The sequence below is a fragment of the Rutidosis leptorrhynchoides genome, chromosome 6 (genome assembly GCF_046630445.1).
Source record: "Rutidosis leptorrhynchoides isolate AG116_Rl617_1_P2 chromosome 6, CSIRO_AGI_Rlap_v1, whole genome shotgun sequence".
NCBI lineage: Eukaryota > Viridiplantae > Streptophyta > Magnoliopsida > Asterales > Asteraceae > Rutidosis > Rutidosis leptorrhynchoides.
In genome coordinates, this window is record NC_092338.1 from 360,481,012 (window position 1) to 360,502,459 (window position 21,448).

General features: G+C 35.9%; 4 protein-coding genes across 6 annotated transcripts; 3 read left to right on the forward strand and 1 right to left on the reverse strand.

The window, feature by feature from the left end:
• The first annotated feature begins 2,928 nt into the window (after positions 1–2,928).
• LOC139854836 (uncharacterized) lies at positions 2,929–6,258 on the forward strand. The gene is made up of 6 exons (XM_071844117.1): positions 2,929–3,078; positions 3,293–3,717; positions 3,783–4,689; positions 5,003–5,266; positions 5,360–5,695; positions 5,806–6,258. The coding sequence occupies exons 1-6, from the start codon at positions 2,929–2,931 to the stop codon at positions 6,256–6,258; spliced, it is 2,535 nt and encodes an 844-aa protein (XP_071700218.1).
• Positions 6,259–6,345: 87 nt separating this feature from the next.
• Positions 6,346–7,072, forward strand: LOC139854837 (uncharacterized). The gene is made up of 2 exons (XM_071844118.1): positions 6,346–6,353; positions 6,439–7,072. The coding sequence occupies exons 1-2, from the start codon at positions 6,346–6,348 to the stop codon at positions 7,070–7,072; spliced, it is 642 nt and encodes a 213-aa protein (XP_071700219.1).
• A 7,338-nt stretch (positions 7,073–14,410) lies between these two features.
• On the reverse strand, positions 14,411–21,083 carry LOC139852420 (pentatricopeptide repeat-containing protein At3g16610). 3 transcript variants are annotated; one of them, XM_071841710.1, is made up of 4 exons: positions 18,647–21,083; positions 18,474–18,520; positions 17,947–18,068; positions 14,411–14,678 (listed from the first exon to the last, which is right to left on the reverse strand). In XM_071841710.1, the coding sequence occupies exon 1, from the start codon at positions 21,055–21,057 to the stop codon at positions 18,706–18,708; it is 2,352 nt and encodes a 783-aa protein (XP_071697811.1). In that variant the 5' UTR covers positions 21,058–21,083; the 3' UTR covers positions 14,411–14,678; positions 17,947–18,068; positions 18,474–18,520; positions 18,647–18,705. The 3 variants fall into 3 exon arrangements, with proteins under 3 accessions (XP_071697811.1, XP_071697810.1, XP_071697812.1); XM_071841709.1 differs by lacking the exon at positions 14,411–14,678 and adding an exon at positions 17,698–17,792; XM_071841711.1 differs by lacking the exon at positions 14,411–14,678 and adding an exon at positions 17,698–17,792 and having other exon boundaries at positions 18,474–18,532.
• On the forward strand, positions 14,918–17,359 carry LOC139854838 (protein FAR1-RELATED SEQUENCE 5-like). Its single transcript, XM_071844119.1, has 3 exons — positions 14,918–17,029; positions 17,140–17,202; positions 17,309–17,359. The coding sequence occupies exons 1-3, from the start codon at positions 14,918–14,920 to the stop codon at positions 17,357–17,359; spliced, it is 2,226 nt and encodes a 741-aa protein (XP_071700220.1).
• Positions 21,084–21,448: the final 365 nt, after the last annotated feature.

Consider the following 21,448-nt stretch of genomic DNA (forward strand, 5'->3'; position numbering starts at 1 on the left):
TTGAACTAAATTTCCTTATGCGATAAAGTGACCATGGTTATGTGTTTTATCTTCATTCTGGCCGACAACACTTAAACCAATGACCCACTTGGTTATATTAGTAAGGTTGCAGCTGGATACCATGAGATAAAAGGTTGTTATAATAATATAAAAGTATTGATAAAGTTGTGGGAATTATTGGTGTTGAATTTGAATATGTTTTCTGTTGAATACCGAATCCTTCAATTTTCCATAGTGGGTCGTTATTGAATTTGGACTTGGGAACTACCTGGACTGAAGAAAACTGGATCGGGCCTCTTTTAGGCCACACTATAGTAGTTATGGCTACCACTATGCTGCGTTTTTTTTTATTGTTCCTGTGTACAGGCAACGACTACCATTTTTTTTCTTCGTGACCCAAAATCACATCCATTACCTTCCTGTTTTCACTGTAGTTGCTGTTTAAATAAGGTGATGATGAAGATAAACAGTAGATATTGTCGAGTTGATGATGGAACGATGATGATGAACCGTCTGTTCTCTTCCTGATTCGAAGCAAACCAAGCTAAACCCTGCTTTATATCTTTGACTGTTATTGTAGGCCATGAATTCTTCTATTGGGCTTCTGATTTTCCTGCGAGCCTATTCCAGTTTTCTGTTTCTGTTGGGCCCTAACAAAAGCCCAATTATTTTCTGTTTTGAACAAGCTTGCTTCTGTTAAACTTATCTGCTGCTACGACTTGTTTTATTTTTTTTCTCGATCATGATATTGATTATGATGGCTATGGATATGTTTATGGTGATGATATATGGTAACATACTATAAAGATGGTGAGTGACGATTAAGTTATCGATGATGATGAGTTGATAGAATGATGATCTATAAGATATGGTAATGATGTATATGAAATGGGTTAATGTATTTACGGGACACATTGAAACATAAAGTGGCGGATAGAGGAATGGTTAGATATGATGTGTTTAACCGAGAGGTCGTGGGTTCGATCCCGGGCTGAGGCATTTTTTTTGTGAAAGCCTTTTAAAACCCTTAAGGTAGTATTTTATTTATTTTTTTATTATAATTATTATTGTTGTTGTTATTATTATTATTACTAATTATTAATATTATCATTATTATTAGGAATAATATTATCCTTATTATGATTATCCTAATGACTCTTATCATAAAAATTAGTAGTATTATCATTAAGACTAATATTAGAATTATCATTATTATTAAACTTATATTTTTATTAAAATTAAAAGTATCATTATTATTAGTATTAACATTACTTTTATTATTACTTTTAAACATTATTATTATTATTATCATTATTATTGTTATCATATCATTTTTTATAAAAATTATCATTTTTATTATTATTAGTATTATTATCCCTATTTTAGTACTATTATGATTATTGATTTTACAAACAAAATAAATTTATATATAAAAAGTATATTACATACTATATTAACTATAATATTAACTAAATTACACCTAGTGTATAAATATATCTTAAAATTTTATAATTAATAATAACACATATATAAATATAAATATTAATCTGAATACATTATAATAAGTTACAATTTAATACTATATAATAAAATATATAAATATATATATATATATATATATATATATATATATATATATATATATATATATATATGAAACATATAATCTATATCACTAATAATTATATGTGAATTTGTTCGATTACAATTACATGTGTTAATATACATAATTGAATATAGGTTCGTGAATCCGAGGCCAACCTTGCATTGTTCAGTTTCGTCATATGTATTTTTACTACAAAATACAGTATTGTGAGTTCATTTGCTCCTTTTTTACTCTTTATATTTTTGGGACTGAGAATACATGCGCCGTTTTTACAACTGCTTTATTAAATGTTTTTTTTTAATATATTTTGAACTGCGAATAAATGAAATGCTTTTATAAATGTTTGACGAGATAGACACAAGCAAAACATTCCTCGAATGAATTATTATGCAGACAGAAGTTCTGCGGATTATTATTGAATTATGTAGACATGATAATTGCCACCATTGAATTATGTGGACATGATAATTACCACCATTGAATTATGTGGACATGATAATTGCCACCAGTTGATGTGAATGTTATATATCGAGAGAATGATTTTATACACAGGTTATGTGTATGTTATTTTTGTGCACAAGATATGTGTACAGTTACTATGATTTATGAAAATGGTTTCGTACACTAGAAAGATGTACTGTATTTAAAAGATTTAGCATGTACATTACAGGTGGGTATAGGATTCGGGCCCATTTGTACCATGCAGCATTTAAATCTTGTGGTCTATCAAAATGATGAATTTTATTGTTTTAAGATAAACCTATGAACTCACCAACCTTTTGGTTGACACTTGAAAGCATGTTTATTCTCAGGTATGAAAGAAATCTTTCGCTGTGCATTTGCTCATTTTAAGGACATTACTTGGAGTCGATCATCGCTCTGGGATCAAATGTTAATGACTTCATCCAGTTAGATTAGGACGGGGCATTTCAAAAGATACCTTTGAAAACGAGAAGAATAAGGAGGTTCAGTTGGATTAGGACGGGGCATTTCAAAAGATACCTTTGAAAACGAGAAGAATAAGGAGGTATTTGGGCCAAAAACTAATGTTGGGCCAGAATTTATTATTGGGCAAGAGAAACATGAGCCCAATCCACCATCGGTTCAGCTAAAGGAAAACGTTATTATGGCAGAAAATGTTAACAGGCCCAACATACTATATGGGTCTAACTCCTTTCAAAACAATATTGGAAATTTGAGGTTAAATAATAATGGGCCATGCTTTGTACCCAATTCGACTTCCAATATGTGCAGCAGGGCTGGAAAATCCAGTTCGTGCTTAAACTCCAGGATATCAAAAGGGACTAGGGTGAATTCAGATAATGGGGTTTCGAAAGGGTCTGTTGAAGTTTCCAATTGCAGCGAATGTTATTGGCAGAAGATGGGGAATTGTAACGCTTCCTCTAGGATTATGTGATTCAAGAGCATGGCTTGATGTGGTGCAATCAAGGATAAAGCAACAATTTATTGCTGTAAAACTTACGGAAGAAAATCGAAATTGAAACCCCGTAAATTGATAAATGAAAATAAGCCAAGGCAGAAGGGCGGTGATGATAAAGGGGTATCCTTTAGTAGCGAAGAGCTTAGGGCATATGGTGAGCAAATTAGCTTGGGGTGGCCACCTGCAAAGCAACAATAACTTTGCTGGTAATGTTTTCCTTCGTTCTAATTTATGTTTATATGAAGATACTATCCTTAGATGTTCGTGGGTTTGCGGTCGAGGGTAAATTTGGTTGGGTTAAGGAGATTTATTTGTCCGAGAGACCTTTTGTTGCGACTTTTCAGGAGACTAGATGTCATACAGTGAGTGATCAATGGGTTGAATCCTTATGGGGTAATGGTAACTTTGGGTATATTCAGAAAGAAGTGATTGGGAAGTCAGGAGGTTTATTACTTATCTGGGATAAGGGATGTTTTAAGGTAAGCAATGTGATGGGGAATGAATTTTTCTTGGCTATTCGAGGAAAATGGAAATCAAACGGCCAGGAGTCTTTAATTGTTAACATATATGGTCCACACGATGATGAAGGAAAAAGCTTATGTTGGATTCTTTGGATAATCTTTTGGGAGAAATTAACTCAGCATGGTCACTATCCGGTGATTTCAATAAGGTGCGTGATAGATCCGGTAGGCTCAATTCTCAATTTGTACAATATCGTGCAAATCGCTTTAATAGATTTATCTCACGTAACAAATTGATTGAGATACCAATTAGTGGGAAACAATTCACCAGAATAAGTGATGATGGGACCAAATTCATCAAATTAGATAGATTTCTGGTCACGGATAAGTTCTTGAATTTATGGGATGATCTATCTATCATTGCCTTGGATCGTAAGTTATCAGATCACGTGCCTTTAGTCTTACGTGACAAGGTAATTGACTACGGTCCTAAGCCTTTTAAAGTGTTCGATGTGTGGTTTGATAAGGAGGAGGCAGGGGAGATAATTGCAGAAGCTTGGTCCATGCCGGTTTGGGGGTTTAGAAAGGATTGTATTTTTAGGGATAAATTAAAGAATGTTAAAGCTTGTCTTAAGAATTGGAGTATCAAAAATTTTGGTGCTCTCGATAGTGAAATTAATAGCTTGAGAAAGGAAGCTAGTGAATGGGAAAACAAAGCCGAGATAAATGCTATCACCGATAATGAACGATCTATTTGGCTTGAATGTCGAAGGAAGTGGATTGAGAAGGAAAAGATTAAATCGAATATGCTAAGGCAAAAAGCGCGCATTAGGTGGATACTAGAAGGTGATGAAAATTCAAAAAAAATTCATTCGTCTATTCGTCGCAAGTATAACAAATGTAATATTCGAGGTTTAAATATCAATGGGGTTTGGAACGACGACCCGTCGGTGGTTAAAAATACAATATTTACTCACCACAGGAAACTGTTTTGCGAGAATAACACCATCAGACCTTTCCTGGTGGGCCAAATGTTTTCAAACTTGGGCCTTAACGCAGGTAACAGCAATTCTGTCCAGCACAATCGAAGCAGCCAGCAGGCCCACTCGCCTGATCTTCCGTCGAACAGTAATGGGCCAGGTAGTTCTAGCCTGGGCTGTCTGTCTGTATCAGATTCTAAGGCACTTGAGGAAGAATTTACGGACACCGAAATTTAGGATGCGGTAAGAAGTTGCGCTAGTTCAAAAGCCCCGGGGCCTGGCAGTTTTAACATGAGGTTTTATAAAAAATATTGGAGTTTAATTCGGGCAGATCTTACAAGTGCGATAATTTTTTTTGGGAAACCGGTGAGATTTCGTCAAGGTGTAACGCGTAATTTGTTACTCTTATCCCGAAGCAACAGGATCCTTTAAGCCTTAACGACTACCGCCCGATAAGTCTTATCGGTAGTTTTATAAGGTTGTGGCTAAACTCCTCTCGAATCGGCTAAAAAAGGTGGCACCGTTGCTTGTTGGACATGAACAGAGCGCCTTTATAAAAGGGAGAAACATCTTAGATGGGGTTTTGATTGCAAACGAAACGCTTGAGTATTTGAAACGTAATAAGCTTGCGATTCTTGTCTTCAAAGTCGACTTTGAGAAAGCCTTCGATAGTCTTAATTGGAACTTCCTTTTGGAAATGATGAAGATTATGGGTTTCGAGGAAAAGTGGCGAAATTGGATCCTCTCGTGTCTAAGATCGGCGTCTATCTCAATCTTGGTAAATGTGTCTTCGACTAATGAATTCAAACTTGAAAGAGGGGTGCGCCAAGGAGACCCTCTTTCGCCTTTTCTCTTTATTATTGTGGCATAGGGACTAAATTGGCTTACGAAAGCAGCGGTTAGAGCCAACTTGTTCGCGGAAGTAGAAGTAGGTGTTGATAATATCCCAATCTCTCATCTCCAATATGCCAACGACACCATTTTCTTTGGTAAATGGGGTAGGAATAACATGGAAAATCTTATGAAACTGTTAAAGTGTTTCGAACTCGCATCCGAACTCAACATTAACTACCATAAGAGTAATCTCTTCGGTGTTGGTGTGGGGGCAACGGAGGTTGAGGAGTTGGCTAGATTTTATGGGTGTAATGTGGGTAAGTTCCCGTGCATGTATCTTGGTCTCCCTGTGGGCGCAAAAATGAATAAATCAGTTAATTAGGAACTAGTGTTGGAGAAAGTCGAAAAGAGGTTGTTAGATTGGAAAGCGCGTGCGATGTCTTTTGGTGGGTGGTTGACGCTCATTAAATCGGTTCTCAATAGTTTTCCATTGTATTTCTTTTCGCTCTTCCGTGCTCCGTCTTCCGTGCTTCACAACTTGAGAGTGTAAGACGTAATTTCTTTTGGGGAGGGTCGGGTGAGGGATCAAAAATTCCTTGGGTAAAGTGGGAGAATGTTATACGTCCCTTTGAGGAGGGTGGGTTAAATGTGGGTTCTCTAAAGGCTTTTAATCTGGCTCTAATCGACAAGTGGTGGCGGAGGTTCTTAACCGAAACCACTTCCTTGTGGGTTAAAGTCATTAAGAGCATTTATGGGTCATCGGGGTTATTTAAATCAGGGGTGGGGGGTCACTTAATTTATCTCACGCGTCTACTTGGAGTATCATTGTCAAAACAGGTTTTGAACTTGATAATCTTGGAATCGGTTTCATCAAGGCTTTCAAAAAAGAGATCGGGAATGGCTAGGACACGTCGTTTTGGCTTGACTCATGGCTGATCGATGAACCACTTTGCGAAAGGTACATCAGGTTGTTTAGATTGGATCAAGTACCAGATGTTTCAGTTCGGGATCGACTAATACGGAATGGTGAGGTGTGTACCGGGTCTTGGAACTGGAGGCGAGTTCCACAGGGTAGAACGAAAGCGTAATTAAATGATTTGGTGTGGCTGCTACAAGGTTTTTGTTTACTACAAATGTGGGCGATGATCGATGGAGTTGGACCTTCGGTGCAAATGGAATCTTCACAACTAAGTGTCTTTCGGAATTGATTCGCTCAAAAATTAATAATTCGTCTTCGGTGGGGAATGCAACTTTGAGAAACATCTTTGTGCCTAAGAAGGTGGGTATCTTCATTTGGAGGGATTTGTTGGGTCGAATCCCTGTATTGTCAGAACTTGACAAAAGGGGAATTGATCTCCATTTCGTCCGATGCCCACTTTGTGACGACGACATAGAAACGGTAGCTCATGCGGTTTTTCATTGTCAAAATAATGTTGAGATATGGAATCGAGTGTTTGATTGGTTTGGCGTATCTCGTGTAACCTTGGACTTTAGTAATGCTTTTTGTGGTCAAACATCTTTACAATTTACTGAAGAGGGGGCTAAGGTATGGCAAGCGGTTGAGTGGACATGTGGATATCTTATATGGAAAAATAGAAACAAGAAAATCTTCAAGAAATCGAGTTGGAATCCACCGGTGGCCTTAAATGAAATTCAAGTCAAGTCATTCGAGTGGATCTCAAAAAGGTGTAAAACTTTAGAGATTGATTGGCATTCGTGGCTAACTAATCCAAAAAAATTCATAGTGTGAACATGTCCTCTTGGAAACATGTGTGATAATTTAGGGTAGGATACTATCTTAGCATCCTCTTGTATATAGTGCGATGTATGGATTGTGCGATGTATGTATTGTGTATAATTTCCCGTTGAGTAATAAAAGTTTGCTTTTCAAAAAAAAAAAAATACTATTTTTATGTGAACTCAGCAATTATTGATGATTACATTTATGTAGTTTGTATTATAGTATATAATTGTACATAGCTTATAGCTTTTAATATATACGGGTGTTTTTGATAGATTTTATTTCGTTTTTTTAAATGAACCAAATCGAATATGAATTCAGATTGCGGTTTATTTTTGATACATTAATTCAAATTTTGGTTCGTTTTAAATTTTGCTCCTTATGTTATAAATCTAGATAAACCGAACCAATTACATCGAGTAAACCGTAAACTAACCGATAATCAATGGGAGAAATCAAAAGTCATCCCTGAGAAATGTTGCATGTGAATCGAGTTAAACAAAAAATGAAGGATGTTGTTGGTATTGGATCTCGCGACCGCGACCATGGGTATGGTGCCTGCGAGATTTCAAAAAATCGAACGGGTGCTGGAAAGCATGATCTCGCCACGGCGAGATTTCGATTGTGACCGCGAGGTTGCTGTCAACCAGAGTTGGATTTGGATTAGGAGTTCGAGTTTGATTCAAATTCGTTATCGTTTTACGCTATATATATATATATATATATATATATATATATATATATATATATATATATATATATATATATATATATACATATATACATATATATATATATACATATATACATATATACATATATATATACATATATACATATATATACATATATATATATATATATATATATATATATATATATATATATATATATATATATCCCATATGTAATATGTAATATATACCTACAGAAATTAATAATAATACTCTTTGGTTTGGTTGGGATTAAGTAATCCAGTTTGGATTACATATAACCACATTATATTATCATGTTTTTACATTTTTGCTACTCATTCTTTGTGTTCATCACATATATATGTTTGTTGTCTTGTGGGTGGATAAATAGGGGGTTGTCAAGTCTTGTTATGGCTCACTAATCATTCCTAACAAATGGTATCAGAGCTTAGGCTCCGTGTTTTCGAGAACAATGGTGGATAAGAGTAATGTGAAGATTGATCGGTTTGATGGAACCAACTTTTAGATTTTGCAATATACAAATTGTAGACCTACTCTATCATAAGAAGATTTACCAATCCTTAACGGGTGTTAACAGGAAGAGAGGAGGCGAGGCGAGTGGGACTTGTTGGAGCCCTGGGGGTTGTTCGACTTTCTCTGGCCAATAATGTTGCTTACAACATTATTGGTGAAACCACAACTTCGGGATTGATTGCGGCGTTATTCAACATGTATGGAAAGTCGTCCGTTTTGAACAAAGTTTTCTTGATTTAGCAATTGGTAAATGCTAGGATGATGGAGGGTTCCTCAGCGGCTGATCATGTTAACAAGTTTAATTTGATTTTAACTCAGTTGAAATCAATTAATATTAAATTCGATGATGAGCTTGAGGCGTTTTTTTTTTTTTTTTGCTATCTTCGTTACCTGATAGTTGACTCAATACTGTGACGGCGGTTAGTGACTCATCCGGAACTACTAACATCACTTTTGAAGGAATCTGTGATTTGATTCTTAGTGAAGGTATTCGAAGAAAAGATTCAAGTGGTAGTTCGGGTTCGGTTCTAAGTGTTATTCGGGGAAGAGCTAGATCAAGAAATCTATCAAGGAGTAAGAACGTTGTGTGTTGGAATTGTCAACAAGTTGGTCACTATAAGTCAAAGTGCCCGAGTCTTAAGTCGGGTGAGAGCGCAGTGACTGCGGTGATCAAGGATGTGTTGATGTGCCAATAGGAGGTTCTTGACGAATCTTGGGTTTTAGATTCGGGTACCTCGTACCATGCTACCCCGTACATGAACGAGAAGGTGAATCTTAAGGGCTATACCGGTAGGGTTCGAGTTGTGAATGGAAATACTCTTGATGTTGCGAGTATTGGTGATATCGTGGTTAGACACTTGGATCTTGAGGAACGTGAGGTTCATCCCCAAGCTCACGAGAAGGTTAATCTTAATTGGGCAATTGGATGATGATAGGTGTCATGTTCTATTTGGTGATCAAAGGTGGATACTGCTTAAAGGAGGTTGTGTGATTGCTCGTGGGTACAAGATGGGAACCATGTATATGGTTGACGTTCCTTCCGATGAATGACTAGGTGGATTTGTATGTGCTAAAAATCCTAGTGAGCTAATGTTTTCCGGTATTTTTGAGATTCGGGTCAAATTAGGTACATTAGAGTCTTCGTTACTTCAGGTAGATCTTCTCCAAAGACAACTTTGTTGCGATCGACCGAGGAAGATGAACAAGCTTTTTCTAAGAGTCATGCTTAATGATGCATTCGTATAATGTGAGTTGGCTAGGGGTGAAAAATCTGGTTTTTCAAAATTCGTGGCTACATATGTGGTCGGTGTTCCATCAGAGAAAGTAAAGGCGGTAAGATGGATGATTAAGTGTGCGAACGTGTTCTCGTGCAAGGTTTTAATCGGTAATGTTCACTTTCTTGTTGTACCGGAGTGTTTATTCTTTGTTGGAAAGTTGAATCGGGTGAATGATATTTTGTACGGATGGATTGCTTGGGCAATGTGGGCGATTGGGTTGGGCTCGAACGACCCGTTATCTCATAAAGTAAGGAGTAGGTGCTGTATCCAAAGAGGTTCTTGGTTCAAAGCTAGTAATTTAAGATCGAATTATAGCTTAGCGGTACTTTTTGGCGTCGAAAGACTTTACTTGCTTGTGGGTTACCGAGTGAATTGTGGCGTGATTCGGGTGTCTCATCTGACAGTATTAAAAGGAGGTGTAATTAGCTGGTCGGGTTGTTGCTGTGGGATGGATTCGGGTTAAAGATGGGTGTTGTTTAACGTCTCTTTGAGTGAGAGATTGTTGAGTGAGAATCGAGTTAAACAAAAAAGGAAGGATACTGCTGGTGTTGGATCTCGCGACCACGAACATGGAATTAGGAGTTCGAATTCGCTTCAAATTCGTTATCGTTTTGCACTATATACACCCCATATGTAACCGTAATGTATACCTACAAAAATAAGAATACTCTTTGATTTGATCGTGGATTAAAGTATAAAGTTTGATTACATATAGCGATGTTATATTCTCATTTTTTACGTTTTTGCTATTCATTCATCGTGTTTATCACGTATATTTGTTTGTTGTCTTGTGGGTTGATAACCAGTGGGTTGTCAAGTCTTGTTAGGGCATTGCTCACAACTCGTCCTCATTATTCTTATGTATAAGAAAATTACATGGTAGTCCGTGAGTCTATGGCACAAATTTTTATTTTATGAACGGGTAATGTTAAATAAACAACCTTTTAGGTTGAATTTTTTAACCATCTATGTTGTAAATTTTTTTTTTTTTTTTTTTTTTTGAAAGGCAAGCTTGCATCAGTCCGGACCGAAGCCTAGTCATCATTTGCACACACACACACGCGCGCTTTCGGGCAGGAAACCCGAACCACACTCTGAGGATCCGACCCTTTAACCATCCCGAGGGGCAGGCGGGCCGGATCTTAGTCCCGGAGCGGATCGGTAAAACCTTCCCTTTGGGCCACCTTCAAGGAATATATTTCAATTCCTAGAGCGGGTGACGAGGCTCGAACCCGAGACCTCTAGCCCTGCGAGTACACAAGTGTAACCGCGGTACCATTGAAGCAATGCTTCGTTGGTTCTATGTTGTAAATTTTATTACAGCCACACACATATGTTAATCAATAAAGTACGCCTCTGGTCACAACAGCAATCTAACTTCGACCACCACAACAATCAAAACTAACTAGATGTTTGACCGGAAACTGAGCGGATTTGAACTTGAAATCGAGGCGCATTTTCTAGTCGCGTTTTAGGCGCGTATTTTCAGTGCGCGTTTTCGGCTCGCATTTTCACTTTGCATTTTCTATTCGCATTTTCGATTTGCGAATATGAAAAGTGAAAATTGAAAACCGTAACACAACTATGAAAATGAAAACGAAAATTGTAAACGTAAAGTTTTTTGTGTAACCTTTTTGTTATTTATAGAATGAAATTCAATTATATTCCATGTGAATAAAAACACATTTTTTCTTATTTCATGAAATTTATCAATTCTAATTTTTTCAAATTTCAATTCTTTTAACACATTTCATTCATTTCAATAACATTCTTACAATCAAAAGGGGCCAAAGTTTTTGTAGATTGTTTTTTATTTTATAGAATTTGCATCGTAAAAAGATCACCACTTTATAACAAATATTCCATACAAAATAATACTATAACTTGCAAAAACAAACAAAAAGTGCAAAGAACCATCTACCTTTTTTAGCTTACATTTTTCAGGACTCAATCCCACATATATGGGGTATGAGAGAAAAAAGATGTAAACAATACTTCTCTTATCCTAGAATAAAAAGAAGTCAATAAGTAGGTTAAAAAAAAGTGTGAGAAGCCATGAAAATTTTAGAATTAAATTTCTATGGGTTTTAAACATGTCTGAACTTCAATTTAGGCTCTAAACGGCAGTCGAGTCCCCAATAAATTGACACTTGCCGTTGACTCGATTTATAGAGCCAATTAGCGTACATTTTCATAACTTGTTAATATCGTTCAATCTTTGCAAACCTTAGGGGACGTTTGGTTCATGAGATTTCGTGAGACTTGGAGGGTTGGTTGGAGGGATTTGCATTTCAAATCTCATGAAATCTCATAGATTAAGGATTTCAAAATCCTTTTTGCTGGTGAAGGATTTCTAAATCCTATGTTTCAGTTTTCTGTATTGTATTTCAGTTTTGCATTTCAGTTTTCGTTTTTTATTTTTGCGTTTCAGTTTTAAGTTTCACTTTTCAGAATTCAGTTTCGGGTTTCAACTTTAAAACTCGTATTTCAGTGTTCAGTATCACATTTCATGTTTTAATTTTTCAATATTGAGTTTCAGCTTTCACATTTTCATTTCAATTTCTAGTCACACATTTCGTGTTTCAGTTTTTAGTTTCGTGCTTCAGTTTTGGGTTTCGCGTATCACTATTTAGATTTGCGTTTAAATTTTTCATTTCGCATAAACATAAAAAAATAAAAAGCAATTGTAAAACGTAAACGTAATACTAATATTGATCAAAGCTTCGTTTGATTGGATTGCATATCATGTGATTTCAAATCCTCCAACCAAAAATAGGTTTTTAAATCCTAGGATTTTAAATCCATCAAGATAAATCCTTCGTGATTTCAAATTCCAGGATCTCAAATCCTGGAACCAGATTTGAAATTTCAGGATCTCAAATCCTCGAATCAAATGTGACCTTAGTGTTCTGAATTTCTAAAAGAATGATGGTCAATTTGCAATTATAAAGCAAGTAAGATTGTGGAAAACTAAAAACCTTTAGATTATTTATTTATTCATTTATCTATTTATTTATTTGGTTTCCAACCATAGAGAAAAACAAAGAATGACCATGCTTACAATCATAATCAGTCAATCCAATTCGTTTCTTAGACAAATTGTAAACATATATCTTATCTTTAAGAACAAGATCTGCAGTGAAAACGTATTCAAAGAGTCCACTAACCTGTTTGTTCACTTTGTTGGTTGAAAAAGGGTCATGTCTTACAAGAATTGCATCATTTTCCCTTGGGGGTGACAAAATGGGCAACGGGTATTGGGTCAAAATGGGTTCTTATAAAGAATTAACACATTGACTATGTTTTTTTTTTTTTTTTTTTTTTTTTTTTTTTTTTTTTTTTTTTTTTTTACAGCCTACATTACTACAACATTAATGATCCAAATTTCTGGAAGAAAAAAAAAACACTCAGATGGTTAAATGCATTAAAAACATACTTTGGGCGACTTGAACAGTTGAACGTTTAGTTTAACACATTCGGTCCATTTTACCCTTCCCTTTTTCCGCTTAATACTTATAGTAAATCCGATTCAAAGGAACGATAACCCAAGTCGACCCGAAAAAAAGTGTGAACATGCCCACCATATTCCCCTTTAGATCCTAAGGGCACAGAATTCTTCAATAAGATTATTCCATGTTCGGGATACTGGGAGGGTGAGTAATCCGACCCCATACTCTGATGTATGCAGCTCAGCAGGATTACTAACATCATCGAATTCTAAGACCACACTGTTACTATTACGTACTACTTCTAATGTCAGTTTTGCTCGGCCATCAAAAATAATATGTCCGCGAAAATAGCAATACCTACACCTGCAGTGTCTCTCCTACCGGGAAGAGGTAGCAACCACCACATCCACCACTGTATCATGGTGGAAATCAGTGAGTCGTGTTGGCGGAGAAAGCATTCAACTCATAGCGGTTAATATTGGCCATTTTGTTCATGTATTACCAAAAACGGATAAATTAGCTCAAAAAGAAATACATCGAATGTGTTGAACAGATCCAAAGTCTGCTAGAGAGAACTGGCAAATGGCTGATGCATAAACCTCTTAAACACTTTATGCAAAAACTTATATGAAAATCGCACCGCTACATAATATTTTCCAGGTCAACGAAGCTTTGCTTCAACGGTATCCCCAACACCTTGTGTGTTGGGGCGAGGGTTAGGTCATGGGTTCGGGCCTCGATCGGCCCATCCTATTGACCTCAGGGGGGGTTTTCTCCCGGATCCATTCAGGATTCAAACCCGGTCCGCCTACCCCTCAGGATGGTTTAAGGATCAGGTTCCTGCAATGCGATTCGGGTTTCCTCCCGAAAGTGCGTGCGTGCGTGGCAAATGACAGTATTCGATGCCGACTTTGGCCTTTCAAAAAAAATATTTTCGAGGTCAACCCACCCATACTAAAGTGGTTCTTGTTTTGACCGTTACCCGGCCTGTCTAAAGCGGCCCATTTTCCTCCCTCCAGTATGAATTATATAAGTTGTACACATTGACTGGTTCGCTTGGCTCATATATCATTATTTAACGTAAGCTATTGTATGCTCTGTATTTTGTCTCGTTTAGACTCATAAAACTGTCAAGCTAGAACCAAATTATGGTTAAAGTTCGTTCATTTAGTCAAACGAGTCTCCTCAACTTGCCTCAGCCCAGGTTAGCTTTTGTTCTTGACCAATTGCAGGTTCTTAAGAGTGACCAAGCCAAGTTGACTCTCACTCTTGATATTTTCGTAATTCTTTTCTCAATTTGTTTCATCATATAGTCGGTGTAATGCGCATACCCAAAAAAAAAAAAAAAGGTTGACTATTAAAGTCAAACATAGTAACTAATATGATCTGAAAGAAATATATACATCGGAGAATCTTAACCAACATTGTTCTAGTTATCACACTTCTTGCAAAGTTTATGTGGTAGTTAAGATTTTCAAAGCTCAAGGTACAAGCAACAATGAAATATATACATAAAATCAAGAAAGCGCAAACTACTTTAACCGACCAAAGACATTCCATAGCGTCTTGTAGTTGTGCACAAATTTTGTGAGATAAATCTCTCTATTGAGAAGCTGTTGGTGAAGAGCTTCTGATTCCTCTTCTGTTGTATGCATCGACTCTGCACATAAACTTCACCATTATAATCACATTAAACGTTTATCCATTTAATGTGTTTTGGGTCAAATTAACTAGACCTCTTACGTTTTGATCCGCCACCAAAAAAGGATCCGGATTCTCTACAGTTAGAGATAACATGACATATCATGTTATATTAATAGTATCCGTCAGATCTAATGTACGGTTAAGATTGACAAATTTCCCCACCTTTTTTCTACGGTTAAGACCTATGAGCCTCAAATGGGCATGAAATTTGAAACTGTTGAGGATGCATGGCAGTTTTGGGTTAATTATGGTGCACGAATTGGTTTTGACGTTCGTAAAGAATGGAGTAATAAGAACAAAAATGACCAGCGTATAACTTCCGCGAGATTTGTATGTAACAAACAAGGCTTTCGGAAAACGGATAAAAGAGATCATCAGACTAAATGTCCACGAGCCGAGACTAGGACAAACTGTGGATCGCGAATGGGTATTATATTCAATAAGGATACACAAAAATATAAGATAACTGATTTTGTACGTGAGCATAATCATATGCTTCATACTCCCGAAACCGTGCACATGATGTCATCACAAAGAAAGATATCTCAAGTTCAAGCAATGGAGATTGATTTAGTGAATGATTCCGGGATTAAGACCAAAGCATCTTATGAGCTAATGAGTCGACGTGGCGGAGGAAAATCTAGTGTTGGCTACACTTATATAGATAAGAAGAATTACATTGGAAGAAAGCGACAACGAGAATTAAAATATGGTGAAGCTGGAACTTTATTGAGGTACTTTCAACAACAATCACTAGAAAATCCATCCTTTTTTTATGCAACCCAATTAGATAGTGAGGAACAAATAACAAATATATTTTGGGCTGATGCAAGAATGATTATGGATTATAGTTATTTTGGTGATGTAGTTACTTTTGATACTACTTATAAAACTAACAACCAGTATCGACCTTTAGGTGTATTTATTGGTTTTAATCATCATAAGGGAATAACTGTGTTTGGGGGTTCACTTCTATATGATGAAACTATTGAATCTTTTGAGTGGTTGTTTAGGACATTCTTAGAAGCACATAACAACAAAAAACCAATTACGATTTTTACTGATCAAGATCAAGCAATGGCAAGTGCCCTAGTTAATATTATGCCAAATGTACATCATGGGTTATGTACTTGGCACATTATGCAAAATGCTATAAAGCATGTGGGCAATATTGTGAAGGATGATCGTAGGCTTCTTAAGGATTTTAAAAAATGTATGTATCAATATGATGATCAACAAAAATTTGAGAAAAAATGGGAAACAATAATTGATTATTACAATGTCAAAGAGAATACATGGTTGAAAGGTATTTATGAAAAGAAAGAAAAATGGGCTAAATGTTATATGAATGATGTGTTCACATTAGGAATGCGAAGCACACAACTTAGTGAAAGTTTGAATGGTGATTTAAAGGACTACTTGAATTGTGAACTGAATATTCTTGATTTCTTTAAGAATTTTGTGAGGGTGGTAGAAGATAAGCGTTATAATGAGTTGAAAGCCGAGTTCGATTCTAGGCAAAAGTTACCGAGGGTGAGGATGCCTAAATCGCCATTGTTACAACAAGTTGCCCGGGTTTATACTCCATCCGTTTTTGAATTATTTGAAGAGGAGTTTGATTGGTCATTGTCAGCTTCAATAAAGCATCACAATGAGACGTGTAATGTGTATACATATGTAATCGGCATGTTCAATCAATATGGAGAGTACATTGTCACAATCAATCCTTCAGAAAATACCATCTGTTGTAGTTGCAAAAAATTCGAAACTTTTGGATACCTTTGCTCTCACAGTTTGAAAGTTCTTAATGTCATGGATATAAAAATACTTCCAGAGAAATACATCTTAAAAAGATGGTCAAGAGAAGCCAAGAATGAAAGTGTTCAAGATGTTAATGGAAAGGAGGTGCATGCAGATGCAAACTTGAGTGCAACACAAAGGTATAGATATTTGTGCTCAATATTAGTTAAACTTGCATCAAAAGCATCTCAATATGAGGAGACCTATGATTTTCTAGGAAGAGCTTCGAATGAATTATGTAAACAAGTTGAAAGCATGTGTGTTAACCTTAATAAAGTTACTGTTGAGAATAGCGGAGTTGATGGATCGTCATCTAAAAGTAAGGATAAAAAAGAGAATGATGAATCACCTTCAAATGTGAAAGGGATTAAAAAAACAGCAGGTCAAAAAGGAAGGAGAAGACCAAAAAGTTGGGTAGAAAAACTTCCAAAGAAGAAAAAAAATGATATTGACTCAGTTGCGGACAAGGTATTCGAGAAGTTCAAGGGATTTCTTTGTGATGCTCAGGTATATATATTATAATTGTAAGTATATATATGTGTGTGTGTACTGTGTATTGAGTAGCATGTAGATGTGGATTATATTATTATATACTGACTTGACTTATTTTTGAACAGGCCTATAATCTCAATCACTCTTTTCAATTATCTCAGGATACAAGGACCTTGCTTAATAATGTGGTAACTTAATAAGTTATACTACATACTTTGTAATAATAAGAAAGTTAACCTTTTACCCTTTAGTTCATATACGGAGTAATTTTGAAGCATATGTGGTTTTTTGTAGGACACTCGAAATGGGAATCAGGATTCAAATATAACTTCACATATGAACTGATTTTTGGAGATCAAGTCATTGTTATCTCATGAAGTCAGACTCGAAATTTAAGACTAATTGGCTTTTTTATTATGAATGAATCTTTATTATTTGTTGTGAGGATGTTACTCTAATTTGGTGGTAATATGAATTTTAATTTGTAGAGAATATTGTTCATACATATTATGGAAGTACTTCCTTTTATCCAGTTTTTCGGAGTGTTACAAGTAAGGAGAGAGAAAAAAGATATAGAAATTGGAAGTTACATTAAAAAGGGGGGAATCAAAAAGGGTAAGAAAATTTTCAATCTGGGCCGTATATTAAATCTGACGGATATTATTAATATAACATGACATGTCATGTTATCTCCAACTGTAGAGAATCTCAATCCCCAAAAATAGAGGTTTTGAACCATTGCCCAACCTTCCTGCCATGCCCATCTTGCAATATCTACCTAAAACAATGATCCACCATTGCTCGTTAATGGGCAAACAGGTCAAAAAAAAAAAAAGTTGTGGCTTTTCAGACAGAAAAAAGTAGCGGGAAAAAGATAATTTAATTTGAAGTAGAACAGACAAGTGAATAATCTTGAAAAAGTATAAATTTACCTTGCAGACGATGAAGCAAGGGTGCAGAAGAAGAATATCTGAAGATATTATTGTTTTTGCTTTTCATGATCATTGAGTTTCTCTTGAAGAGCAGCTAGTTCTGTAGCAAGCATTATTTGACACTGTATCCAAAAAAAAGGAAAAAAAAATTTAGGATCATAAGCCTTTAAGTAGAAATGGAGGCTTGGTTCAAAGCAGGTCAGGTCGGATCGGGTTCACATGAAGAACTTTGTCCAAAAGCAAGTTACTTTATTATAAATTAGCGTGTCAAATGTGATTTCAAGACTCATAAATTTAGTAACAATCTAAATTTAAAAAGAACATGATTTACAAGTTTTTGTGCGTTATGCACTTTTGACGACTTTCGACCCATTAGACCCATAAAAGTTTAACCATTTAACCAAATGGAAGATAGAAAAAATTTGCAAACTTACCCAGTCATTAGTAAAACGAGTCAAGCATGCCACGTCTGATTTAGAAAGTTTAAGTTTCGACGAAGACTTATACACGACACAAGTAGTATTAACCTGGTTCCGAAGCTCCCTGACGAGTGGTTCTTTTTCCAAGTTGTGATCTGCATAAGAACCTCAGATTGTTGACCAAAATGTAAATTTTCCATCCAATTAATCCAAAGATGTACTTATTGCTAAGTTTTTTTTTTATAACACGATTCAAATAAATAGATTACTGGAAAACTCACCTGCTAGCTGCATACTTCCATTTTTTATAATTCATCCCTAAGCAGATATATTCATATCCTTACCAGAAATCTCCACAGTTACAATTTCCATCTTTAAAATGATGAAAACGGATTGTATCCCTAATGGTTATTACCCTCTTCATAATTTTACTCATATACTTTAACGCCGTATGGCAATCAACACATACCCGTAAATTTTTGGTCACTAATATAGGCTTACCCGGGCTCAAACTAACATCACTCAAAGCAACAGCCAATTTCTCACTATGATAAAGAAGAATATGCTCCTTTTCCTCATCTTCAACATCATGAAGGACATAATTGTCATCTTTATCGTATCCCAATAGCTTCATTTCAACTAACAGTTCGTCCAACCGTCTGTTAATTATTAACCATTGCGGGTGGGACCTATCTCCGCCAGCGAATGTATGCACAACTCCGTTTATTTCAACCCAACTGCATCCCGGGCTTTTCGCGAACCCTTTTTCCCTCTGCAAGACTCGGGTACGAGCTGCATCATCCCATCTTTTTGCTGTACAATAGATATTAGATAAAAGAACAAAGTTTCCTGTACTTTCGGGTCCAAGAATCTCAATATTTCTGGAAACTTCTTCACCTAACTTGACATGCTTATGTATCCTACAAGCACCAAGCAATGCACTCCAAATACGAACATCGGGCTTAAATGGCATTCTAAGAACTAACTCATAAGCCTCCTGCAAAAGCCCGGCCCGACCCAAAAGATCAACCATACACAAATAGTGTTCTGTTCTTGGTACTATCAGAAAAACTTCTGTCATGGCATTAAACCAATGTTTACCTTCTGCAACGAGTCTTGAATGGCTGCAAGCAGATAATAAACATATAAAAGTGACATCATCTGGATTAAAACCATCCATTTGCATACGTTTAAACAATGATATTGCCTCTAACCCTAAACCATGTATACCGTAACCCAAAATCATAACATTCCATGAAACTAAATCCCTTTTATTCATTCTATCAAAAACTGTTCTTGCAATTTCTATTTTTCCACACTTCGAATACATGTCAATAATGGCATTACAAACTTTAGTTGATTTCGTAAATCCTTGCATAATTGAATAGCTATGGCCAGATGCTCCATGTTGTAAAGCTGCCAAATGTGAACATGCAGGAAAGAAACCGATCATGGTTTCCATGTCCGTTTCAATATTGAATGATCTCATTCTGTAGAACATATTAAACGCAACACGCGCATCACCATTTTGCACACAACCAGATATGATCGAATTGAAAGATACAGTGTCTTTTAACTCCATTTCACTAAAAAACCTCATTGCATCCTCTATAATCCCACACTTGGCATAAAACGAAACAAGTGTGTTACCGATTATTAAATGAGAAACGAACCCTAATTTGATTGAATAACCATGAATCCACCTTCCTCTTTTAACATCTGTAAGACTAGCACAAGCACGAATTACAGTTGCAAGTATAACAGGAGATATATTTAGACCAATTCTTACAATATGGTCAAATAGGTCAAGTGCCTCCGTGGTTGAATCACAATCAACACATGCTGACATCATCGCACTCCAAGTTACCTCATTTTTCACATTAATCATATCAAAAACCCTCCTAGAGTAATCCAAGCCTTGACATTTTGCATACATATCAAGTAACCCGGTTCCAACAGCAACATCATGATCATATTTCCTCCTTACACAAAATCCATGTACCGCTTTTCCTTGCGTTAATCGACTCGCTTCTCCAATAGCTGGTAAAATCGACACAACAGTCGACGAATTAGGGCTCAATCCCACCTCATGCATTGCCTTGACAAACGCCATAGTTTCATGATACATTCCATGAAGCGAACATCCTGCAATCATTGCATTCCACGCTACAACGTCTCTATCAGACATCGTATCAAAAACCTTTTTTGCTTCATCTAACAACCCACATTTCGCATAGAAATCAACCAACGCAGTACAAACATAAACATCATCATCAAGACACTCACTTTTCACATGATCATGTATTCGTTTACCAAGTTCAACATCCCTAACTGCAGAACAAGCTTTTAAAGCAAATGGGTAAGTATATTTATTAGGTGTGACACCAGACTGCAACATTTCAACGTACAAGTTGATGGCATGATCAAAGGGTCCTTCCCAAGCATAAGCTCTGATTAACTGATTCCATAACAAGATATTGTTTTTTCTTTCTGGGTGAGGAATTTCATCGAACACCTTGTGGGCATGATTTAGTTGGTTAAATGAAATGTATACACGAGTGAGTTTGTCCAGAATAATTGGAGTGTAATTGAGATTGTTCTTGAGAAAATGCTGATGGATTGTTTTGGCGTTAATTAGTGACTTTGATTTGATTGCGTTCTCGAATATATGTAAGTAGAAGGATGTGTTCATTATCCTCAAACTTGTGTTTTGTTGGTCAAGGGTTTAGCAGGGGCTTAGTACAAAAAAAAAAAAATAAATAAATAAATAAATAAATAAATTAAATACTATCATAAACAAAAGGAAATGTCTGTCGTTGGTAATTAAACTTGTTAATGTTATAATTCAGTAGGCTTATAACTATCTTTAGTGGTCTGGTTCTTGACTGTAGACTAATAAGTATATAGAGAGAATATGAGAGAAGTGTTATAATATATAAATATATATATATAAATGGATAGTCAATTATTGATACACAAAAGTAATATTATTGTATTACCTAAACTTGTGATATTTTTGCTATAAATAGCCATGAATGCAAGCATTAAACTGGCACCATTTTCTCACACTTACAAAGTGTTTC